This window comes from Salvia miltiorrhiza, chromosome 2, assembly GCF_028751815.1.
Source record: "Salvia miltiorrhiza cultivar Shanhuang (shh) chromosome 2, IMPLAD_Smil_shh, whole genome shotgun sequence".
Taxonomy (NCBI): domain Eukaryota; kingdom Viridiplantae; phylum Streptophyta; class Magnoliopsida; order Lamiales; family Lamiaceae; genus Salvia; species Salvia miltiorrhiza.
In genome coordinates, this window is record NC_080388.1 from 28,279,195 (window position 1) to 28,304,999 (window position 25,805).

Consider the following 25,805-nt stretch of genomic DNA (forward strand, 5'->3'; position numbering starts at 1 on the left):
GGATAAGGCGACGATGATTCAACGATATTTTGTTGCGTTGTTCAAGTCTAATGGCTCATGTCAGGAGGATATTTCAAAGGTTTCAGCTTTAGTGCTCGTTTGGTTCAAGTAAAGGAATGGAAAGGGAATGAAATCAAATAAATGAGTGAAATGGTAACAATAACTATTATTTTTATTGAATGTTTGGTTTAACAATGAAAATGAATCATTAGTAAGGGATTCTCTTTCTTTTGTTTCCCCTCTATTTTGAGGCGTAACAAATTGGGTGATTGGGTTACCCTCAAGTAAGGGTATTGGTTAACTCATTACCCAAACCAAACAACAAGTAATTGATTCAATTAATTGAATCCCTTTCCAACCTCTAAAAACACCCAACCAAACGTAATTGATGAGAAGTTCAATGTTGAAGAGAGACAGGAAATGGACTTGGATTTTACTAAGGAAGAAGTGAGGGCGGCCCTCTTCCAAATGAACCCTCATAAAGCGCCGGGCCCGGATGGTTTTCCTCCATTCTTCTTTTAGAAATACTGGGGAGCTATTGGCGAAGGGGTCACAAAATGTCCTCTGTTGTATGAACCATGAAGATAGTATTCGGGAGTGGAATAAAGCGCTTATTGTTCTCATCCCCAAGATCACAAAGCCTAAAATGGTGAAGGATTTCAGGCCGATCAACCTCTGTAATACGACTTATAAAATTGTGGCAAAAGCTTTGGTCAACCGCATTCGAAAGCACCTTTGATTATGTTATTGATGACTCGCAAAGTGCATTCATTCCCGGGCGTTTGAATTCTGATAATATTATTGTGAGATACGAATGTATGCATTGGATCAGACAAAGAAAAAATAAGAGTTTGGGGTTTGCGGCGACAAAGTTGGATATGAGTAAAGCCTACAACCGCGTGGGGTGGGTGTGTAGCTGCGCTGACAGCTAAACCTGATTTGAGAGAAAGAATGGTGCAAGCACAAAGAGAAGATTGGTTCTTGGAAAAGATGCGTCTCGCTGCAAGAACGAATGAAACGAAGGGATTCACTGAAGCAAATGATAACGCACTTATGGTTGGTGAAAGATTGTGTGTGCCACACAAAGAAGAATTGAAAAATGAGATTATGAGCGAGGTTCATGATACTCCTTACACTGCACATCCAGGCAAGACAAAGATGTACGAGGATTTAAAGAAAATTTTCTGGTGGAAATGAATGAGAAGAGATGTAGCGTTGTTTGTGGAGCGATGTCTCGCTTGTCAACAAGTGAAGGCCGTGCATCAGAGGCCGTATGGAAAGCTGCAACCACTGCCTGTCCCCGAGTGGAAGTGGAAGCACATCAACATGGACTTCGTCGTGAGCCTACCGAGGTCGGCACGTGGAAACACTGCTATTTAGGTCACAGTGGACCGATTATCAAAGTCAGTGCATTTTCTGCCAATTCAAATGGCATTTGGATTGGAGAAACTTGCAAAGTTATATGTCAAAGAGATAGTACGCCTTCACGGTGTACCTGTATCTATCACGTCAGATCGTGACACCAGATTCACCTCGCGTTTCTGGAAAAGTTTACAAGAAGCAATTGGCACTCAGCTGAACTTCAGCACAGCGTACCATCCTCAGACTGACGGACAGTTAGAAAGAACGATTCAGATTCTAGAAGATATGTTGCGAACGATTGTCGCAGATAAATGTGAAAGTTGGGAGGATCTGTTACCTCTCGTGGAATTTGCTTATAACAACAGTTATCAAGCAACAATTGGAATGGCTCCATATGAGGCATTGTATGGCCGAAAATGTCGATCACCACTTTACTGGGATGAAATGGGTGAAAGAAAGTTGTTAGGTCCTGAACTAGTCCAACAGATGGTCGAGAAAGTCGACCACATCAAGCAACGAATCAAAGAAGCTCAGGATAGACAAAAGTCTTACGCTGATAAAGGCCGATCAGAGTTAGAATTCAATGTTGGGGATCGAGTGTGCCTCAAAGTTTCTCCTTCAAAAGGAGTGATACGTTTCGGAAAGAGGGGCAAGTTATGACTCCGTTATATAGGACCTTTTGAGATCCTAGATAAGAGGGTGGGAGATTTTTCATGAGTATAATAGATGATTATATAAGAAAACTATGGATCTATATACTCAGAAGTAAAGATGAAGCTTTTCAGAAGTTCAAAGATTGGTGGAGTGAAGTGGTGAATGAAAAGGGAATTGGAGTTAAGTATCTGAGAACAGGCAATGGTCTGGAATTCTTATAAAAGGAATTTCAAGATTTATGTGCTGAAAAGGGTATAAAAAGACATAAGACTGTTACAGGTAACCCACAACAAAATGGTGTTGTGGAGAGGATGAATAGGACTATTTTGGAAAGAGTGAGATGCATGCTCTTAAGCTCTGGATTGGCAAAAACCTTTTTTGGATAGAGGCAATGGGTACTGCATGCATTCTCATCAATAAATGTCCATCATCAGTTATAAACTTCAAATCACCTGATGAGCTTTGGAATGGACATCCACCAAATTACTCCTATCTAAAGCCTTTTGGATGCAGAGCTTACTCACATATCAAACAAGACAAACTCGAGGCAAGAGCACTGAGATGTGTTTATCTTGGATATCCTAAAGGAGTAAAGAGCTATAAGTTGTGGTGCACTGAGCCATGAATCAACAAGCTTATAATAAGTAGAGATGTTGATTTTAAGGAACAAGTTATGCCTTATCCTGAGGCAAAAAATACTGGTCAAAACTCAGAAAATGAGAATTCTGATAATGCCATTTTTGAGGTGGAGTTACAGCAAAAGAAAAGAGATCAGGATGACAGATCATTTGATATTAGTGATAATCAGATTGAGAGTGAAGGATCAGATTTGTCTGATTACATGCTTGCAAGAGACAGGCAGAAGAGAGTCATTCATCCTCCTTCCAGATATGCAGATGCTGATATTATGGCCTACGCTTTAAATGTAGCAGAAGAGGTAGAGTATCAAGAACCAGCTATTCAGAAGCTAAGAAGAGTAAGGACAGAGACAAATGGATAGCAACAATGAAAGAAGAAATTGATTCACTCCTGAGAAATGGCATTTGGATCTTGGTAAAAAGACCAAAATCTCATAAGATAGTAAGCTGCAAATGGATTTTCAGGAGAAAAATTGAGGTGTCTGATAAGGAATATGTAAGATACAAAGCAAGACTAGTTGCTAGAGGTTTTACACAGAAGGAAGGGGTGGATTTTAGTGATGAGGTTTTCAGTCCAGTAGTCAAGCATTGTTCCATAAGGATTCTTTTAGCAATTGTGAATCACTACAACCTGAAGTTGCTTCAACTGGATGTAAAGACTGCATTTCTTCATGGAGAATTAGAAGAAACAATTTATATAACCCAACCAGAGGGATTCACTATGCCAGGAAATAAAGTTTGCTTGTTAAAGAAATAACTTTATGGATTAAAGCAAGCATCTAGGCAATGGTATCTCAAATTTGACAACTATATGATGGAGTTGGGCTTTACTAGATCACTGCATGACTGCTGTGTATACATGAGAAAGGGAAATGATGGAAATTACATATATCTACTTTTGTATGTAGATGATATGTTAATAGTTGGAAAGAATCTTGCAGAGATAGAAAAGCTGAAGCAAGAATTAAGTGGAAAATTTGAGATGAAAGATATTGGATGTGTAAGAAGAATACTTGGGATGAATATCATAAAAAATAAGGGAAAGGGATGCTTGTGGTTGAATCAGGAAAGCTATATCATGAAGACTTTGAAAATATATCACATGAATGAATCAAGGTCAGTTTCTGTTCCTCTAGCTTCATATTTTAAATTGTGTAAGGATCAAAGGCCTTCTACTGTGGAAGAAAATGAGGAGATGAATAAGATACGACCATATGTTAATATGGTGGGTAGTGTAATGTACACTATGTTGGAATATAAGCTCGCGGGCGTAGTTACAATGAAACAGAAAGCAGGAGATGAGATTACAAAGGAGAAACTGAATTGAAATTACAAGAAAATGAAACCAGGAAAAACAGCCGAGTCGAGGAGGGTCCTCTGTCCGCAAGACGAGATACGCCCCGGTAGTGCTCTCGGTTTGGCGTGTCGTCCCCAAAGATGAAACGGCTTCGTCTCGTAGGTAGCAGCACCGCGGACCAACGAGCTCCGGCGAACTGGAACGAGGCGAGAACAGAACTTAACGATGCAGAATGCAGCAGGATATCAGTATGTGTTCGCTTGTTGATGTGTGTATGATGCATGGAGGCTATCCTATTTATAGGCACAGACCACATCAATAGGGGGAGCCTGCGGGTTTAATTCCATTGATGGAATTTGATGCGTCTTCGACTTTTGGGCCATTTGGCCCTATTTTTCTCTTTCTTTTGTTTTGTTTGAGTCCTCTAGGGAAGAAAACATGTATTCAGGAGGACGAAGCTCGGAAAAGGGCATATACACGAAATATGGTCAGAATGGGCATTACCGGAACAAAATTATCCAAACTTCCAGAAGTGAAACTTATCAGGAAGAGAGCTCGGCGAAGTACCCCTCAGAACCATTCGAGGCGCGGGAACCTCCGATGTGTACCACCTGGTGTGAGGCTAACCGAAGGAAGCAGTTGGTAAGGCCATAACAGCAGTCGCAGTCAGCATAGATGAGCTATATATGAACCAGGAAGAGAGCTCGACGAAGTACCCCTCAGAACCATTCGAGGCACGGGAACGTTCGAAGTGTACCACCTGGTATGAGGCCAACCGAAGAAAAAAGCTAGTATGACCATTCCCGTCAACAGCAGTCAACAGCTGAAGCTATATATGGAAAGACGTGTGGAGGAGATTGCCCGGAAGATTCTGGCGAATTCTAGCAATGGAAGGATCTGGAATAATGTGGAATCAACCCCAAATCCGCTGGAGATCCATTATCTATCAAATTAAATCAAGGATCAAGCTAAATATGGAAGGAAATAATCTGTCAGATTTGGTCTGCAGGCTAGGGTTTGACCACTACCGAACTGCTATTTAAAGACCAACATGTGTGGCTGCCAAAAGGGGGGATGAACGAATTTTTACACTTACACATCAGTTTTTAGTGCTCTTCTAGACTTAGACTTTTGTTAGTTCACCAAGAAAATAATTTACTTTGTCATTTTACATTTTTCGCACCAAACACTTTATTTGTTTTTCGTATTTCAATTCCGTTGTGACGAACAAAGCCAAGGTTGTTGCCTTAGGTATTTTTATATCAAGTATTTCAAATTTCCTTTCATTCATGTGTTCATTTTATTTTGCATTTATGTTTTCCATTATGTGTGAGTAGTTCCCTTGGTGAGGTTTAAGGGGTGGAAATAATTGTTGTCAATATGTAAACATTCGTGATGCATTTGTTCTTTCGGTTGAGTCTCATGGTTCCAGACGGATTTGTGCCAAACCATGGACAGTAGGGGCCTAACGGGTGATCTCCGTTCGGTAAAATGTTGTTCGTGTTAAGCAAAGGCCAGGGCATACCAGGGCGTGACAACCGGTATACCCACGACCGAGTAGCTGAGCAGCGTCAACAAAAGGCGTTGTAGATCCGGAAGGTGAGGAAAGGATTGATGGGATACACTGTCCTTCCTCAGTCTTGGGCTTCTCTAGAGACTATCCATCAACTGTGACGAGGCATCAAGCCATGGTTATCAAACGAGGAAGGTAACTTCTGCGCCTTAGCATGTCTATGACTGGTCGGCTAACAAGCCGGAAATGGTTGTGTCCAGGAGGCATGTGTCACTCAAAGTGCAGAGTTGGGGACCTCGGGAGAGAAGGTTGGTGAGGGTCATACTTGGTGAGTAACAGGTATGACTACTATCTAAGGAGGAGTGAATCACTGCCTTGTGACCGGGGATCGTGTGACCTTCGGACCAAGTGATCACAATGGACTCAACCATCCTAAGTGTGAAGTATAGCCTCTTGAAACGCCCCAATGTCTTTGGGTCACGCCTTGAGTTTATATGGATCATGGACGGATCATCAGTATGCCTATGACCGAAATAAATATTGACAACAGTTATGACCTAACCGTAAACCTCACCCCTTGTTATATTTGATCTTTGTTTAAGTTTAATTGTGTAGATTATACAGATTGAGACCGTGACAACTCAGTTTGTGCACCCGAAGAGTAAAGTAGTTCCTCACTCTCCGTGGGATCGACCCTATACTTGCTGCTAAGACTGTTCTTTGGTTGCGAGCAATAGGAGCGTGTACTGTCCGTCTGGGGCATACACAAATTATTTTGATACCGCGCGCCGGGCGACGGACGCGCGCGTCGTGTCAGAATTCAAATAGTGTCGGGAGTTACAGGCAGTAACAGCAGGGCTGTTTGAATCTGCCATGACTCCTCCGACAGCAGTTACGTGGGAAGCTTCTTGGGAGACCAAGGGTCCTCCCGGGCCAAGCCCTAGCGGGCCTCGTGTCCGTGCGCGGAGGCCCAACCGAGTTGGGCCTCGTCCCCTTTGAACCAAGTTTTCGTTGGTCCAAAAAGATAAGAGTCGGTGTGGGCCTAGCGTAGGCCCAAAGGCCAGCCCAAAGACCACCCAAAGACCAATTGCCAAGATCCAAGTCCACGGGACCGGGGCCGGGCGACGGCGACGGGGCCGGGTGCCGGGGCCGGGCGGGCGGCGGCGGCGGCGCGCGCGTGTGGGCTTTGCAACCCGTCACGTGTGCACACAGTTTTATTACATGCTCTGATGTAATAACATTTATACTGTAATAAATGTTATCCACATTTCAATGTGGGATAAACATTAATCCTTCTTTAATGCTTATCTTTTCCCACAGCTCCATGTTTCAAGTACCCAACTTTAAATAATTATTTCTCACTCACCGGAAATCGGTTTTGAGTAAATAAATATACTACGATCATCTACTCGGAACGTAGATCGATCCTGGCTCATTTAATTCTACTAAATTAAATGTTTTCGGTACTCGAAAAATTATCAAATATTGGTTACTCACAACCAATTTCCAACAATCCCCCACATGAGTGGAAATAGCCAAATGCAAATGCAGACACAAGCTCTGTTCTCAAGAGACCTTAGTGCATTAGAATAGGTGGTTTGCGGCCTTGAACCATCCTTAGTTAATACTATCGGATATACTGGTGAATTGGTAGAACTTGATGTCTTTGAACCATTTCTCCTTCGTGTATACCGAGACAACAGTATTAACACACTAACGCCTCAACCTCATTTCGTTCTCACGTTTTTGTCCTTTGCGGGCCTTAGATAGCTCTTTGGATTCATAAGTGTTAGGTCGATGCGGCCCCCATATCTCACTTATATAGGTGATTCTTTCCCGAGTATCCTGCTATACTCAACCTCCCCGAGGTGTTTAGGAATCATTAAAAGTCAAGGACTTAACCTTACCACTAAGCAGGTTTCAACACTCAGTTGCTCTCTAGGGAATGTAAGTAGTTGAGTGTTCTACTTGGAATCTTATAGCTTAGTTTTCCCATTGAACCACGTTCTTGGGATCTCCAGTCATCATGGTTGGGTTACCACTATAATCATCCTTATTTTGTGGATTTTACACCCATTCCCTCTAGCAATTTATACATTTGATCTCGATTCAAAGCTTTAGTGAGCGGATCGGCCAGATTATCTATTGACTTTATGTAGTCAATTGAGATAACTCCACTTTCGATCAAATGTCTTACGGTATTATGTCGTCGACGTATGTGTCGAGACTTACCGTTACACAACCCACTTTTCGCCCTTCCAATAGCTGCTTGGTTGTCGCAGTTTATCATAACAGGTGGCACGGGTTTCGACCAACATGGAATATCTTCCAAAAAGTTTCGTAGCCATTCGGCTTCTTCACCTGCTTTGTCTAAAGCGATGAATTCGGATTCCATGGTGGATCTAGCAATACATATCTATTTTGTAGATCTCCACGAGATTGCTCCTCCCACTATAGTGAACACGTAACCACTCGTTGATAACGAGTCTTTCGCGTCGGATATCCAGTTAGCATCACAGTACCCTTCAAGTACTGGGGGGTATCTCGTGTAGTGTATTCCAAAACTTAGAGTATACTTTAAGTATCTCAAGACTCTCTCAAGTCCTTTCCAATGTTCTCTACTTGGATTACTTGTATAACGACTCAATTTGTTCACTAGGCATGCAAGATCAGGTCGAGTGCAATTTATAATATACATAAGGCACCCAATGATTCTTGCATATTCTTCCTGTGCGACAGGTTCACCCATGTTCTTCTTCATGTGAACGTTGAGTTCCAATGGAGTTTTTACAAGCGATTTGTCAAACGCATTAAACCTTTTGAGCACTTTCTCAATGTAATGAGATTGCGTCAAAATTATTCCATCAGTGGTCCTGAGAATTTTCATTTCAAGGATCACGTCAGCTAACCCCATGTCTTTCATGTCAAAATTCCTTTTTAACATGTTCTTTGTATCAACAATGATACGATTGTTGCTTCCCATAATCAACATGTCGTCTACATAGAGACACACCATAACGTACCCATTACTAGTGCTCTTGATGTAGACATATTTGTCACATTCGTTGATTTTGAAGCCATTTGACAACATGACATTGTCAAATTTCAAGTGCCATTGCAGCGGCGCTTGTTTTAGTCCATAAAGAGACTTTACTAGTTTGCATACATTTTTCTCTTGTCCAGGTACTACAAACCCTTCAGGTTGCTCCATATAGACTTCTTCTTCCAGATCACCGTTTAAGAACGCAGTTTTGACATCCATTTGATGAATCTCAAGATTGTGCAGAGCAGCAATCGCGAGAAGCACTCGAATGGATGTAATCCTCGTCACTGGTGAATAGGTATCGAAAAAATCGTACCCCTCACGCTGCTTAAATCCTTTAACGACTAAGCGCGCTTTATACTTGTCTATTGATCCATCAACTTTATATTTCCTTTTTAGGATCCACTTGCATCTAGGGTTGTAATCGAATCGAATCGAAGCGAATATCACCATATTCGATTCGTATTCGTGAAATTATACTAATATTCGATTCGTGATTCGATTCGATTTCGAATATTAAATACGATTCGATATTCGATTAGTTGTTATGTACGAATTATTCGATTCGATTCGAGTATTCGGTTCGTTTTATGAAATTTTCTTAATTTTCTTACGAATATTCAATTTGAATATTCGATTCGAGTATTCGACTTGTATTCTATATCATTCGATTCGAAAATATTCGATTCGAAATTGTGAAGAAAAAAAACAGTAGATGAGGCGTGTGATGGCGACTGGCGGCAGGCGACGAGCCTAGTAGACGAAGACAGTAGCAACAGTCGGAGAGGGCGACGCCGCGGCGAGGTGCTGGCGACTGGCGGAGAGGGCGACAAGCGACGCTAGCAGATGGAGACAGCAGCAGCACTGCAGCAGACGGAGAGGGATACGCAGCTGCGCGGCGACGCGACGTGAGTGGAGAAGAGAAGAGGAAGTGCGTGGAGAAGAGATCACGCGGAGAAGAGAAGAGGAAGTGCGTGGAGAAGAGAAGAGGAAGCTCAGGCAGGCCGCTAGAGGAAGGATGTTTCAGATCTGGAAATGGAGGCGCGCCTAGTTAGAAATGAATTAGGGTTAGAATTGTTTATACTATTTTTTGGAATCTAGTGTTCTAGTTGTCACAACTTTTTTGCAATAAATTAATAATCATATGCGTGTGTGTATAAATAAATAAATATATATAACTAAATTTTCTTAATGCTGGTGTCATGGACTAGTTTCGAAATCTTGAGATACATATACATCTATAAATTGTAGCGTGAAGAAATCAATGAGCTTGCTATAATTTTTTTTTATTATGTGAATCGAATTTAATTAAGTAATGGAAGGTTAAAAAATTAGATATTACAAAAATTATAATTAAAATGTTAATATTCTATATATATATAGTATATATATATATATATATATATACAATTAGGGTTAGAATTAGATATTATAAAATTACAATTAAATATTAAATATATTATATATTATATATCGAATCGAATATCATAATTTCATATACGTATTTGAATAATAATCGAATCGAATCGAATATTTGTTATCGAATACGAATCGAATAATTTCGAATACGAATAGAGCAATTTCGAATCGAATCTCGAATCGAGCAAAAATATTCGATTCATTTACAACCCTACTTGCATCCTAAGGGTTTACAACCTTCAGGTAAATCAACCAACACCCAAGTGTGGTTTTGCATGATTGGATCAATTTCACTCTGGACTGCTTCCCTCCAGAGTAATCCGTCTGGTCTAGAAAACGCCACTTTGATAGATGAAGGTTCTTCATCTAGCATGAAGGCGATATATTCTGGACCAAAGTCCTTGGCTATCCTGCCTCGTTTACTACATCTTGGTTCTGACACTTCAAGGTCAGAGCCTGGTCGCTTTCGCGATTCGAGCACTGTCTCAACAGGTTCAAAACTAGTAGCTTCTTCTCTAGTATTGTTGCTTGTACTAGCTTCTTCATTTTCCTTGTCTTTACAAGGAAAGATATTCTCAAAGTAGATAGCGTTATTTGATTCCATCGTCATTCCTACAGTCATTGTTGGAATGTCTGACTTGTGAACCAAAAAACGATGTGCATTGCTGTTTAGTACATACCCAATAAAGATACAATCAATTGTTTTAGGACCGATTGTGACTTGTTTGGGTGGAGGCACTTGCACCTTGGCTAAACACCCCCACACTTTAAGGTATTTGTATGAGGGCTTTCTGCCTTTCCACAACTCATAGGGAGTGACGTCCTTTCCCTTGAGTGGTATTTTATTGAGGATATAGTTGGCTGATAGAACAGCCTCCCCCCACATGTTCTGGGGTAACCCAGAACTAATCAACATGTCATTCATCATCTTCTTAAGAGTTCGATTCTTGCGTTCAGCAACACCATTAGATTGAGGTGAATATGGAGCAGTTGTTTGATGTATTATACCACTAGCGTTGCATAATTCCTCAAATGGAGCAACATATTCTCCTCCTCTATCACTTCGAACCATCTTAATTCGACTACCAAGTTGATTCTCGGCTTCTGTTTTGAAGTTCTTGAAAGCTTCAATAGCCTCATCTTTACTTCTTAGGAGATAACGATAGCAATACCTTGTGCAGTCATCAATAAAAGTGATAAAGTACTTTTTACCACCTCGAGTTTGCACAAACTTTAGATCACACACGTCAGTGTGGATTAGTTCTAAAGGTTTAGTGCTCCTTTCAACAGAATGAAATGGAGACTTTGTCATTTTTGCTTTAACACAAACTTGACATTTGTTTTGAGTGTTAAACTTGTTTATTTTTAGTAAATCCATATTTACTAATCTTTTTATAACATTTAGATTCACATGTCTACAATGCTATAAATCACAACACTCAAACAGATAAGAAAATAAACTCATTCTTATTATTATTGAGTTAGATAAGCTCATTGGCTATGCTCTACCAAAGTGCTATCTAAACAATGATTATTACAACTTGGACTCAAACTCTAGTCTAAGCCGCCAAGTTGTCTTGATCAACTTCTACTCAATGATAATGATATCACGTCTCGCCTTCTTCTTTTTGAGCTTGTAGCAATCTTTTGCCAAGTGACCCGGTTTGCCACAGTTGTAACAATCCTTCATTTTTGCTTTGCCCTTGTCCTTGGCATTTGGGCGAGCACGCTTGTTGTTGGAGGGACCGCCTTTCTCCAACAAGTTGCCTTTGATTTGAGATGAATTTTCGACCTTGGTCATACATTCCCTCACGTCAAATTCTAGGCGTAGCTTAACCATGAGATCTTCAAGAGTCATCTCCTCTTTGGTTTGCACAAGGTAGCTCTTGAAGTCAGCCCAGCTTGGCGGTAGCTTCTCGATGACCGCCGCAGTGATGAAAGCTTCGGGCATTTTCATCCCTTCGGATTCCAATTCATGCAAGATAAGTTGGAATTCTTGCACTTGATCCATGATCGATCTACCATCGATCATCTTAAAGTCTAAGAACTTAGCTATTACATCATCACTACGGTACTTGTTCTCTAGTGCCTCCCAAAGTGGTTTGGAGGTCTTTACATTGGCGTATACATTGTATAAACTATCTTCTAAACCTTCTAAAATGAAATGTTTACAAAGATAGTCGCCATAGCGCCAATCGTCATATGCGGCATGCACCCAGAAATTGGTCTCGTTCTCCGCCGGCGCAGGAGGCTCGTTTTCCCACAGGAAATCGACCAAGCCCAAAGTTGTGATGTAGAACATCATCTTGTGCTGCCACATTTTGAAGTGTGACCCACCAAACTTAGGTGACTTTTTGGCTATTGCATTTGCCCTCGGGGGCTGCATTGGCACCGATCCCGCCATGTTGCCATAGCTCACCACGTTGGTCCCAAAGGCCCCAACCGTTCGTCCAAAAGTGGACCCCACGGAACCACTCGAAGTGGAACCAATCGTTGATCCAAACGAGGTTTGGCCAACCGTTCCTTGCACGGAACTAACTCCTCCAAGAGTCGTTTGGTTAGCACCAAACAAGAAAGGTAGCGGTGTTGAACCACCAAAATGTCCACCACTGAAGGTGGAGGCAGCAGCGGCAGAGGTGGCGGGTGCCACGGTTGATGCGGCGGCAGCGGAGGCGGCGGCAGCAGCGGCGACAGAGGCAGCGACAGCGGTATTGGCAGCAGCAACGGCGTTGGCAGCCTCGGTGGAGTTCGCAGGACCGGTCGACATCTCCAGCAAAGGTATTAGGTTTCGAAAGTGTTAAGTTCAATTACAAGTTCAAAAAAAAAAACTCCCACGTTGCAAGCTTATCTCGTCTTGCGATTGTTGGAATATAAGCTCGCGGGCGTAGTTACAATGAAACAGAAAGCAGGAGATGAGATTACAAAGGAGAAACTGAATTGAAATTACAAGAAAATGAAACCAGGAAAAACAGCCGAGTCGATGAGGGTCCTCTGTCCGCAAGACGAGATACGCCCCGGTAGTGCTCTCGGTTTGGCGTGTCGTCCCCAAAGATGAAACAGCTTCGTCTCGTAGGTAGCAGCACCGCAGACCAACAAGCTCCGGCGAACTGGAACGAGGCGAGAACAGAACTTAACGATGCAGAATGCAGCAGAATATCAGTATGTGTTTGCTTGTTGATGTGTGTATGATGCATGGAGGCTTTCCTATTTATAGGCACATACCACATCAATAGGGGGAGCCTGCGGGTTTAATTCCATTGATGGAATTCAAATAGTGTCGGGAGTTACAGGCAGTAACAGACGTAACAGCAGGGCTGTTTGAATCTGCCGTGACTCCTCCGATAGCAGTTACGTGGGAAGCTTCTTGGGAGACCAAGGGTCCTCCCGGGCCAAGCCCTAGCGGGCCTCGTGTGCGTGCGCGTAGGCCCAACCGAGTTGGGCCTCGTCCCCTTTGAACCAAGTTTTCGTTGGTCCAAAAAGATAAGAGTCGGTGTGGGCCTAGGGTAGGCCCAAAGGCCATCCCAAAGGCCACCCAAAGACCAATTGCCAAGATCCAAGTCTACGGCCACGGGACCGGGGCCGGGGCCGGGCGGGCGGCGGCGGCGACGCGCGCGTGTGGGCTTTGCAACCCGTCATGTGTGCACACAGTTTTATTACATGCTCTGATGTAATAGCATTTATATTGTAATAAATGTTATCCACATTTCAATGTGGGATAAACATTAATCCTTCTTTAATGCTTATCTTTTCCCACAGCTCCATGTTTCAAGTACCCAACTTTAAATAATTATTTCTCACTCACCGGAAATCGGTTTTGAGTAAATAAATATTCTACGATCATCTACTCGGAACGTAGATCGATCCTGGCTCATTTAATTCTACTAAATTAAATGTTTTCGGTACTCAAAAAATTATCAAATATTGGTTACTCACAACCAATTTCCAACACATTATGGTTTGCACCAGACCTGATATTGCACACTCCATTAGTGTAATAAGTAGGTACATGGCAGAACCAGGGAGAGAGCATCGGTTAGCTCTGAAGTGATTGTTCAGATATTTGAAAAGAAATGCTACTATGGGGATTATGTTTCAGAAATCAGAGTTTGATCAAGATAATACTCTTGTTGGCTATGCTGACTCAAATTTCGCAGTAAACATGGATTCAATGAAGTCACAGTATAGTTTCATTTTCAAATTGTTTGGTACTGCTGTTAGTTGGAAGTCCAGTCATCAATCTGTGGTTGCTTTATGCACAACCGAGGCAGAGTATATGGGGCATACTAAAGTAGTAAAGGAGGCTATGTGGCTTAAAGGAATCATTGGAGAGTTTGGCATAAAGCTGGGAAATGTTAATGTTCTGTGTGATAATCAGAGTGCTTTGCACTTAGCAAAGTATCAGGTTTTCCATGAACGATCAAAGCACATAGATGTGCGTTTGCATTTTATCAGAAACATTGTAAACAAGAAAGTTGTTCAAGTGTTGAAGGTGTCAACAGATGAAAACGCCGAAGACATGCTAACTAAAGCTTTACTAGCGGAAAAATTCAAGTATTGCTGCAAGTTGGTGAACTTACTCTCTTATTAAGTTTTCATTAAGGGGAGCTCTGTAATGGGGCTTATAGATTAAGGGAATCTGGTTCTGATGTATATTGTATGTTGCATATTATTATATGCAAGGTGGAGATCTGTGAATGGGGTGCCTACACAGATATGCAAAGTCAAATGATTCGCATGCAATTTGTTTAAATGCATGCATGCAGCTGAGGAGATCATATGTTGAGTCTGTTATGATTCAGTTGGGAGTATGATGGGTGCAGCGTAACAGATTTTTTCTTGTGACATATATAATGTGTATTTCTTTTCTTTTCATTCACATATTCCAATTTTAGAGAGAGCACGTTGTGTGCATAACTTGAGAGGAAAGAAAAGGAGAGATACAAAAGAAGAGAGTTAGGGTTTGAAGCTTGGTTGTTGCTTCTCAGATTGATTCTCATTTTTGTACTTGTATTCTTGATCTTGAGTTGATTAATATACACCTTCGTTAACCCTCTGTGGACGTACGCTGAAATGCTAAACCACGTATATCGCCATGTCTATTTTTCTTGCTTTTTTTTTCCTGTGTTGATCGCGATTGCGTTTGAGGCTCAAGAGCTGCGATTACATCGATCTTGTGCCTTACAAAAATAATATGTGAGATAATAAATAAGGGCAAAATAAAATAAATGAATATAAATTGTATGTTAAAAAGTAAATGAAATATATTTTCTTAATTTGTGTAAATATTGAAGTATGACTAATATCGTGAAAATTGAGGGAGTATTTGCTAAAATATCATGAAGAAAGATCATTGCTATTAATTTGTAATTTGTAAGTCTGGCTGAAGTCGCTATTTTTTGGTAAAGCGATAAAGCGTTAACGGATCGCTTCTTTTAAGAGAGATGACATGAGAAAACCGCTCCAACACGCCATAAAAGCTTCCCATTTGTTTTCTCTTCTCTTTCATCACTGTCTCACTCTGCCAAGACTTAGGGCAACCAGTATACACACCTATACATATATACGCAAATACGTCGGTCTATCCATCGCACTTTAAACCGGCGGCTGCGGCGAAATTGTATTAGGACATTATTTTGTAGAAAACGAATAACTGATGGAGCTGCTCCGATCAAATCTCTCTCGTGTTCGAATTCCGGAACCTACCAATCGCATCTACAAGCAGGAATGCTGCATTTCGTTCGATACTCCGGTATGTATTTTCTCTGTTGTTTTCACGCTATTGTTTTGATTTTGGATGTGCTTAACTGCTTATCAATGTGTGTCATGTTGGGGCCCCTTTTTATGCAGTGGGAACTAGTTTGTTCCTCTTTTGGTATTGTTTCCTATTTACATACTATCGTTTTTGGGTTATGATTTCTTGTGTACTGAATTAGGGTTTATGAGATGATGTGAGAAAATTGTTTATGGTTCGTGTGGTCTTATCACTTGTGGATTTCGTAGAGAATTCAAGATCGTGTCAAGATGCTGAGTTACTAAAATGCGGTGCTGTGTAGCCCTGCGACTAATATTGTATAAGTTTGCCATGTAAAGCTGATTTTCATGTTTATGTTTTGCAGAGATCAGACGGTGGGCTGTTTGTAGATATGAATTCATTTCTTGCTTTTGGCAAGGAGTTTGTGGCTTGGAACTATAGGAAGAGTGGAAATCCCGTTTATTTGCACATCAAAGAAACAAAAAAGCCAGTTTCCGAAGACAGACCATCGAAGAAACCAACACTTCTAGCCATAGGTACTGAATATATTACATGTTAATTGGAGAGATTTCATATTAGGCATTCTTATAGTAGGTTCATGTTCATCAACAGATTTATCTCCTAATTTCTGCCTTTATAGCTTGCAAAAGAAGCCCTAATTTTGTAACTTAGCCATTTGGTATATATTGAGTATTGGATCTCCTTTAGACTGAATTGATTGATATACATAGTGGTGATTATCAGGTTATGTGATTTTTGTTGTGCTGGATGTATGCTTCTGAAAACTCAATTTGTTCGTTAATGGGCTTACTTAGATATGGGCATTTTAGCATGTTTTTATCCAAGGGTTTTGGGAATTCTCTTACTTTAAACTCTTTCTTGGACATTGTCAGATGCATCAAATCCTTACTTTTAGCGAGCTTCTTGTTCTTCTATGCTGTTTTGATGGAGGATATCGCGTGCATCAGTTTGTTACTTGAAAACTTTCCATTCTAATATGCTTTCTGGCTTGCAGGTGTTGAAGGTGGATTTGATAACAATGACCCAGAATATGAACAGAGCTATGAAATAGTCATTTTACCGGATTACGTCAACCTTCCCTTTCCATCTGTAGATTTGCCAGAAAAGGTATTCTGTCCTTCACCTTTCTAATTATATTTTAATAAGACTATAAGAGCAGATAGGTGAAGTTTAATTTGTTGAACTCGTAGGTGAGATTAGCAGTTGATGCTGTTATTATGAATGTGGGTGCTGAGAAGAAAGAACAAGTTGCTGTATGGACCGCTGACACGAAACATGTCAGTAAACATGCACTTGAATTAAAACAGCTTGACAATGGGGTGATTGTTCCTCCATCCAGTTGGAAGTGTGAGAAATGTGATAAAAGGGAAAATCTTTGGTTAAACTTAACAGACGGATCAATCCATTGTGGTAGAAGAAATTGGGATGGAACTGGGGGCAATGACCATGCAGTTAATCATTACCGCGCAACTGGTTATCCTCTTGCTGTGAAGCTTGGAACTATAACTGCTGATTTAGAGGCAGCAGGTATGCCTGCATTCTCGTCATTTTCTACCTGCTGACTAATCCTGGCAATTAGCCATTCTTTTGTCTCCTGCTACTCTGAATGGAGATGGAGAGAATGCATGTTTATCTTTTCCTGAGAATTTAATACATTTAGTAACATGTTAAGCTTGAATGACTGGCTTCCCGTTGAAATGTCTCCTATGCTTTTTTTGTATGTGGAGGATGGATGCAAGGACATTTCTGTTGTTTCCCTCTTTCTTTTGTGAAGCTAATTTTCAGTGTATATATATGTGTGTGTGTGTGTGTGGATGAGATCTAGTGAGAATCATACCTTCGGTGAGAGCTGAGAACACATACACAAACGCATAAAATCCATGCACAAGAGACGGCCAGAGTGAACAAATGAATATAACACTTGCACATGATTGAAAATCAACCAATGTGGTTGTCCATGAATTAATTTGTTCACTCTCGTCATTTCTTGTTCATGGATTTTATGGGTTTTTGCAATGTTCTCACGGTTCTCACGTAAAAATGGCATTCTCGCCTGATTCTTCTCCTATATATATTAAGATTATTGATAGATGTGGAGAAATTGTTGACTAGTTTTGGTGTATGTGGAAGACAGTCAAATGTGATAGTAAAGAGACACCAATGCTGGCATTAAGTGTATGTGTTGTTTCTTGACTTCTTTTGCTGGTATTCATACAGGGGCAGTATTTTGATTTAGTCATCAGTACTCTTACCTATGTCAGTTTCCAATGAGTCTGCAAAATAAACAATTGCATGATTGGCATAATTGGTAATTTGGTTTAACATGTAAGCAGACATTTGGTTTCATTGACTTATTTCACTTCTTTAAAATTGTGCTTGTTTTTATGCCTGATAGGATTTGCACTTTCACTTTCCCAAGGTATTAGTTGTATATTGCACTGCAAAGATGATTTGACACCTGATTGCATCGACTAACAACTACAAAATCACTTCAGAAAAGCTCTAACATCTAGGGTTGGAAAAGGTTCTAGTATCCACACTAAATAACACTGACAAGATGAACGACAATACAGTGAAAAGTAAGGAGGCTGGTCCTAATCCTAGAAATCCATTATGCATCACCTCATTTTGTCCAAAGAAACATTCAAGCATATCTTTATGGTTTATGTTTTTCCGATGCTCCATCAAAATATATATTCTGAAAACAGTCTCAACAGAACGACTAGAAATAAAACCAGCCTCATGGCTAATGTATGAGTGGCAGCCAACTTAATAGCTTCATTGCCTTTTTCCCGTATAATCATGAAATTCAAACTTTGGCAGCTCAGATGTTTTCTCTTATGCCGAGGATGAAAGTGTTGTAGACCCACTTCTAGCACAGCATCTGCAACATTTTGGCATAGACTTTTCATCCTTGCAAAAGGTATAAGGCTGGAAACTTGATGCATTTCATATTTTGAGTATTTTGTTTGTCTTTCACGTTTCATGGGTTACCCTACAGGCTACAGATATAGCTTATTTGTCATCTTGTTAGTCCCTAGAAACTTAGCTGTCATTATCTGATTATCTCATAATTTCGTCATTCATTATCACCTTTTTGCCCTTTATTTATTGTTTAAGTTGTCATACAATAACCGACCATGGAATTGGTTGTGAAATTGTTTAGACCGAAATGACAACTGCTGAGAGAGAACTTGATCAAAACACCAATTTTGACTGGAACCGTATTCAAGAGAGTGGACAAGAAGTTGAACCACTCTTTGGACCGGGTTATACAGGACTTGTGAATCTTGGCAACAGGTTCCGTCCCTCTCTGTACTAAAAACATTATAATCTTATTGTTCTGCCAAACTGTTTCCTAATAAATTTACTTTGCAGTTGTTACTTGGCTGCAACTATGCAGGTTGTGTTCTCCACACGTGGCTTCTGTTCAAGGTCAATTACTGCACTTTTGTCTTTTATTTAGTAGCTGAAGTTTGGCAGCAGTTGAGCTGTTGTTATCATTATACTAGCTCTTAAGGTTCTACCTTTTTCTTTGGATTCACTTTCTAGATACTATACGAACCAAAGTTTGAAAGCAGCTTTTGATTCAGCTCCAGCCGATCCAACTGTAGACTTAAATACCCAACTGTAAGTGCCTTCTTCAATATGAAATGTACTAAATAAAAAGTGTATTCTGTGTCATACATTTGGTTTTGCAAGAGTTGAAATAATTGTTGGAGTACAATCGATGTTGTCATGGTGGTTATTCGCAGTATCGAACTTCTAGTTTATTCTTCTGCACCACGAATTATGGTTGTGAAGAGACACTTGTGTGTGTTTTTTAATTAGTGCCACTTCCAATGCTCATTAGTTGAGACATCCTCCTTTTATGCAGTGCAAAGTTAGCCAATGGGTTGCTCTCTGGAAAATATTCCATTCCAGCTACCAAGGTATGCTAGGTGCATTTTGATTAGTGCTATTCCTCTGTTCCATTCTCTGCTGCTGCTGACATCCTTGTTTTTTCCTCACAGAAAGACGACACAGGAGATTCAGCACATACTACATTGACAGATGTAAGCCCCACTTTGTTTTTGTATCCACTTATACTAGTTTCTTGTCATTGGAAGTAGAGGATAACAAGTATGATGATGTTTAAGAGATTGAGTGTCCAGAAACAGAGTGAACAACTATATTTTGTGTTAGTAAGATAATTTGCAATATTGAAGTTGAGTAAAGAGTTACTTATTGCTGTAAGTTTTCCACAAGATGCATTCTGGCCCTTGTCCTGAGTTCTTTACTGCCTTCATTTTCAGAAACAAGAAGGAATTCCCCCTCGTATGTTCAAGTCCGTCATTGCTGCAAATCATCCTGAGTTTTCAACTATGCGACAACAGGTATACTTAAAGCTTGGATTGTTAACAAGTCATGAGGTTTGAGTTTATAGACATCAGGTACATAACTTAGTTAGGTTGATGTTATTTGATTTTTATGTTCGCCTCTTTTTATATGTTTTAGTGGATGGTTCTTCGGCAATCATGATTTCCAATTTCTGTAGGAACTTGTAGGCTTGTAGCTCCAGACTAATAAAATGCTAGAGTTATTCAGCTGAACTAAGCACACAATATTTTGGCTTATGTGTGTTGTCTCTGTATCCCGTAATTAGCTTATACTGCTTTGTGCTGCAGCTTGGGATGGTGTACTTCTAGGAATTGGTTTAAATACGTTCACTTCCTATTCTGTATATTTCTGTATACAAATCAATGATTGACAAGTTGGTTTTATATAGGATGCTTTGGAGTTCTTCCTACATCTTATTGACCAAGTTGAGAGGATCAACACTGGGAATCATGTATTGGATCCTTCAAGAAGCTTCAAGTTTGGTGTTGAAGAGCGGCTGCAATGTCCATCAGGCAAAGTCGCTTATAACAAAAGATGTGACTACATTCTCTCTCTAAACATTCCACTCCATAAAGCTACAAACAAAAGTGAGTTTGCTTCACTTCATTTTTGCAACTTGCAAGTACAAGATGATGCATGATTTAACTACCATATCCCTAATTCTTGCACAATTTTTTTAATTGTTTCAGAAGAATTAGAAGATTTCAAAAGGTTAAAAGCTGAGAAGGATGCAAAGGGCGAAGAACTGTGAGTTGAACCCTTCTATCTGTGTGGCATTTGTTTGATTCCATCCTTTACTGTACTTAATGTGTCTTCTGAAACAGTTCTTCAGATGAAATTGTTCGCCCAAGGGTACCTTTGATGGACTGTTTGGATTGCTTTGCTGCTCCTGAGGAGTTGCATGATTTTTACAGTACTGCATTAAATGCCAAGACAACTGCAATCAAGTGAGTGTTCTCCTCACATTATTACTTTGCTGGGAAAACACGGAATCGAACTTTGTAGAAGTTTTCGTCCTGCCCTCAACCTTCCTACTCTAGCTTATCTTAATGCATAGAAGGTTGGATACCACTTATGCTGAAGAAGATTTAGCATCCAGCAGGCTATGCTGAATGTTTATTTCGTCCTTGTTTTCCACATGTAGCTAATGCAGTTGTCTTTGCAGAAGTGTAGGCCTGACTTCATTTCCCGATTATTTGGTATTGCATATGAGAAAATTCGTCTTGGAGGAGGGCTGGGTCCCAAAAAAACTTGGTAAGTACTCTGCTACATTATTTTATTTCACGACCAATTTGTAGGATTGTCTGTGATGAATGATGATACTTACTACTTGCATCTTTTCTCCCCCCTTGTAGATGTCTACATAGATGTTCCTGATACCATAGACATCAGTCCTATGCGCAGTAAAGGTCTTCAACCTGGGGAGGAATTATTACCTGATGCTGGTATGTTATCATTGCTTAACCTGTCTTCTTATTTTCTCAATGATTTTGAAGGTGAAGTACTTGGAATGTTTTCACGCTGGCTCACTTATATTTGAATGATGCATAATATTTATCACTGTGCCTCTTTTAGTTGTCAAGCAATTGCATCTTTATCCCTTTCAGACTTTAAGTGAGTTCTACATCCCATCTGCATGCTATTAATAATTGATATCTCCAATGCTATTATTTTCTTGTGCCAGTATTACTTCACTGATTTTTATGAACTGAAAATTTTGATGCTGATAATCTCATTGTCTGTTACAATTGCATTATCAGAGGAGACAAGCGGGACTTAGTTGAATACAGCTTTTATTTTATCTGATTTCTAGAGCTGGATCCTGGAAGTTCAGTTTCACAACCTTATAGCCTTATAGGCAATCATTTAGGATAACATTATTTCATACTTGTACATGTCCTAGTTCTTGTCTTGTGCATTTAGTTCCTTGTAATTCTGTGTGAAGAGACTATGAGCTGTAAATAAAGTAAGAAAGAAAGTTATATTTTTCTATGAGATTTGGGTCTCACTCAAATTCCTAGGTCAGATTTCCTATAGAGGAGCTGATCTTATATTTTGCCATTGTGGCTCAAACTAGGGGTTTGTGATCTTCCAGTTAATTTCCACGATCTTAGTCCCATACTAGCAATATAATGTCTTTCAGATTTTCATCATAGGAGAAAACTTTATTGCATCAAACCTCATTATTGATTATGAAAGTTTTCTCAAAGTGGAACCATTCCATGATGTTGCTGACTGATACTTCTACGAAATCATTACATGGTTTAGCATGCTAATATATCATGACAACTGTTATGAAAGTTCTAAGTTTGTTTCTGTCCTGTCAGGCTATCTATTGGCCTCTCTTTCTTTCTCCCTGCATACGTGAGCTTATGTTTGCTATTTTGCATCTCTTTATTATTATGTTCAGCTGCTGAGGATGATGGGATAAGCGCTAATGAGGACATCGTGAACCAACTTGCGTCGATGGGATTTCAATATCTTCATTGTCAAAAAGCTGCTATTAATACCATGAATGTTGGAGTGGAAGAAGCAATGAATTGGTTACTTAACCATATGAGTGATACAGGTATGCCATCTTACGATTGGCCTTGCTAAGTTTATGTTATTTATAGTACTTTCGGTAACTCTTTTGATAGTTTCTTCCATCAGACATCGATGAACCTATTACTAAAGCACAAAAGGGTATTCCACATGTTGATCAATCAAAAGTTGAAACTTTGATATCATTTGGGTTTGAGGAAGAAGTTGCTCGTAAAGCTCTACAGGCATCGGTAAAAAACTAGTTATCATACTTTGAAATTTTGTAATTTTATTAGAATCATCTGTCGACTGAAATGCTGTATTACCAAGTAATGGATTATTTTATTATTTACAGGGTGGTGATATTGAGAAGGCTACTGAATGGATATTTAATCCTCCTTCTGATATGTCAAACATGGATACTACACCTAGTAGCAGCGGAAATGTCGTCGATGCTGCTATGCCAGATGGACAAGGAAGTTAGTTGTTTTCTTTCCTTTCAAAAAATTGCTTGTGTGCTTTTACAGCTACCATTTTCCCACTAGAATTTGATTTCTGCTCTGCCGATTCTTAAATTTCTTGATTTCCACCAACCAAACAATTTCATCCTTCTGATGTTCTTTTTTTTTTATTATTGGTATATAATTGCATTCTGTTTTTAAGGCTTTCGTGTTACCTCTTCAGGATACAGACTGATCGGATTAGTGAGCCACATTGGCACATCTACACATTGTGGGCATTATGTTGCCCATATCTACAAAGATGGTAGGTGGGTGATCTTCAATGATGATAAAGTTGGGGTTTCAAAGAATCCACCAATCGACATGGGTTACTTGTACTTTTTTGAGAGAATTGATGGCTGAGTTACTCGAACACACTCCACTGGACGGGATTAGTGTGTTGCAAAAGGTAGGAGGTGCGCTTCAAGCAATCTTCTGTAGTCTTTTGGCAGTGCTTATTTTTGCCTCTGGCAACCTTGAAGTCCAGGATTGAGGTGTGGAAGAGACGAAGTGATCTTAATATACCCATTTTTTCTTTTTTTGTTTGTTTGTTATTAATCTACTTTTTGGCTCCCCACCTTCAGTTGGTAACAATGGAATGACAGGCACAGGTGTTTCTTTACCAGAATTTAGGAAATATCAAATATGTTCTCTTCCCGTATTATATGCTTTCAATTACCAGAGGCTGGATTCAGTTATAATCTTCAATCGATTTGTTTCCGATCTAATAAACCTCAAATTGTGATTTGCTCCGGCATTACACTTGGGCTAAAACTAGTAGAGTATCAAATGATACTTCCTCCGTCCACGAAAAGTATGATACTTTTGTCATTTTGAATGTCCATTGTACAGCACTTGCTTTTTCGGAGCATGGATTCACAACTTTTTTTTTTTATCTTTTATCCTGATGAATACTCTTTGTTCACAAAAAAATCACCACCAAGTCAATCTCAACTACTCATTTCAAAAATTGATGGAATCCTTTCTCTACTATATAAAAATCACCACCAATTTTATTAAAATCTGTGTCCACCAAAAGTCGTATACTTTGGTTGGACGGAGGGAGTATCCCTTTTTCAAACAAACGAAACTTTGTCCCTAAATTTACCTTCTCTAGGACCTTAGGCGTGTTCAGCTTATGTAATTTTATCCTTCAAGGGACATGCAGTTTTGAGGATGAATTTTAATAGATAAAATTAGTAAAGTTAATTTATTGTTTACTTTGATGAATTGAAATTTTGTGATATTTCAAAGCTTTTGATTATTTATATCATTTAAGTTAGTTTTGTTTCATTTATATCCTATTGAAAGAGCGGAATTGAAGAAATTTTCTTATTGAGAAAAAGAATATTCAATCATGCAAAGTAAACGTCCCTAATTATAGTCATTATAATTTATTGTCAAACTAATAATACAGGGGAATACTTTTCTTAAAATAATACTCACTTTGTTCACAATAAATACGCTACAATGGTTTTTGACAAGGATTTTAATAAAATGTGAGTAGAGTTGGTAGTGGATTAAGGGTCTCACTTTAAATATTAATGGAGTGATGTGAGATCTAGTATAAAAAATGGATATGATATATTTTTTGTAGAGGAACGAAAAAAGAAATTGTGTCATAATTTTCGTGGACGGATGGGGTAATAATTAAGGGGATTTAGTGATTTCAACCCGACCATCTACGCTTGAAAACTAGACAATTTGAGCAAGTTCAGTAATACTACATCCGTTCCATTGATAATGATCTATTTTTCATTTTCATGTCTCACTGATAAATAATCTACTTCAAAAACAAAAATAATTAAAGGCTATAATCCTTCTTAATTCTCATGCCCAATTTATTTTATACCTTAAACAAGTAGTATTCATTTACTGTAAAAAAGTACTTCCTCCGTTCCGCTTCAAATGGCCATAAATTTTTTGGTACGAAGATTAAGGAATGTGTGATAAAGGTGTACAGTGGTGGTGTGACCATCCAAAAAGTACTGTTAAATATTTCTAAATTTGGGTTGGATAATTTGAAGTGGGACAACCAAAATAGAAATAGAGTCATTTAAAGGGGGACGGAGGGAGTAGTATTCATTTACTTTACATCATAAATTTATTGGGCAATTCTATTCATAGCTCCCATTTTACAGTCTCTATCTAAAATAATACTCTATTCGTCCCATTATTCATAGCACATACTCTCCCCGTTCCAAACGAAATGTCATGTTTTCCTTTTTGAGCTGTCCCAAACGAAATGTAATGTTTCATTTTTTGGCAATACACTCTCCCTCTATACTTAATATTTAAATAATTTCCATCAACTTACTTTATCTACTTTATACACATTTCTTAATCTCCGTGCTGAAAAGAAATAGGTCATTTCATTTGGAATGGAGGGAGTACCTTTTAGACACAATGATTAAGAAAAATAAAATTAGGGAAAGTAAGGAGTTTAATGAATTTTTTAATAATTATCTTTTACTTTAATTAGGCGGCGGTGGCTTTGTGCTCAAATTTCACCCAAATTTTCAAATTTTCAAGTATTCCCAGAATCATAAATCATTTTACGAACAACAATTTTCTACACAAGATCTGTCTAAATTTCCAAATTTTCAAGCATTCCCAGAATTTTCAAGTATTCCTAGAATCAGAAACCATTTAATGAACAACAATTTTCAATAAATGGGAGTAGTGAGTGAGTAGTGACAGGCT

The 25,805-nt window shown here is 39.4% G+C and overlaps 1 protein-coding gene across 1 annotated transcript; it reads left to right on the plus strand.

The window, feature by feature from the left end:
- Positions 1-15,304: 15,304 nt before the first annotated feature.
- LOC131007675 (ubiquitin carboxyl-terminal hydrolase 14) lies at positions 15,305-23,763 on the plus strand. The gene is made up of 20 exons (XM_057934607.1): positions 15,305-15,675; positions 16,043-16,214; positions 16,694-16,806; positions 16,890-17,226; positions 18,528-18,622; positions 18,866-18,999; positions 19,078-19,134; positions 19,252-19,329; positions 19,577-19,631; positions 19,713-19,754; positions 19,995-20,075; positions 20,468-20,666; positions 20,769-20,826; positions 20,904-21,026; positions 21,245-21,333; positions 21,435-21,524; positions 22,490-22,648; positions 22,732-22,853; positions 22,958-23,081; positions 23,287-23,763. The coding sequence occupies exons 1-20, from the start codon at positions 15,580-15,582 to the stop codon at positions 23,463-23,465; spliced, it is 2,403 nt and encodes an 800-aa protein (XP_057790590.1). The 5' UTR covers positions 15,305-15,579; the 3' UTR covers positions 23,466-23,763.
- The last annotated feature ends 2,042 nt before the right edge of the window (positions 23,764-25,805 follow it).

Bases quoted from the DNA above. Each gene is read 5' to 3' on its own strand.
- LOC131007675 (XM_057934607.1), top strand. From the start codon at position 15,580: ATGGAGCTGCTCCGATCAAATCTCTCTCGTGTTCGAATTCCGGAACCT. The intron at 19,330-19,576 runs GTAAGTGCCTTC...CCTTTTATGCAG, and splicing joins GTAGACTTAAATACCCAACT to TGCAAAGTTAGCCAATGGGT. The intron at 20,667-20,768 runs GTGAGTTTGCTT...TAATTGTTTCAG, and splicing joins CCATAAAGCTACAAACAAAA to AAGAATTAGAAGATTTCAAA.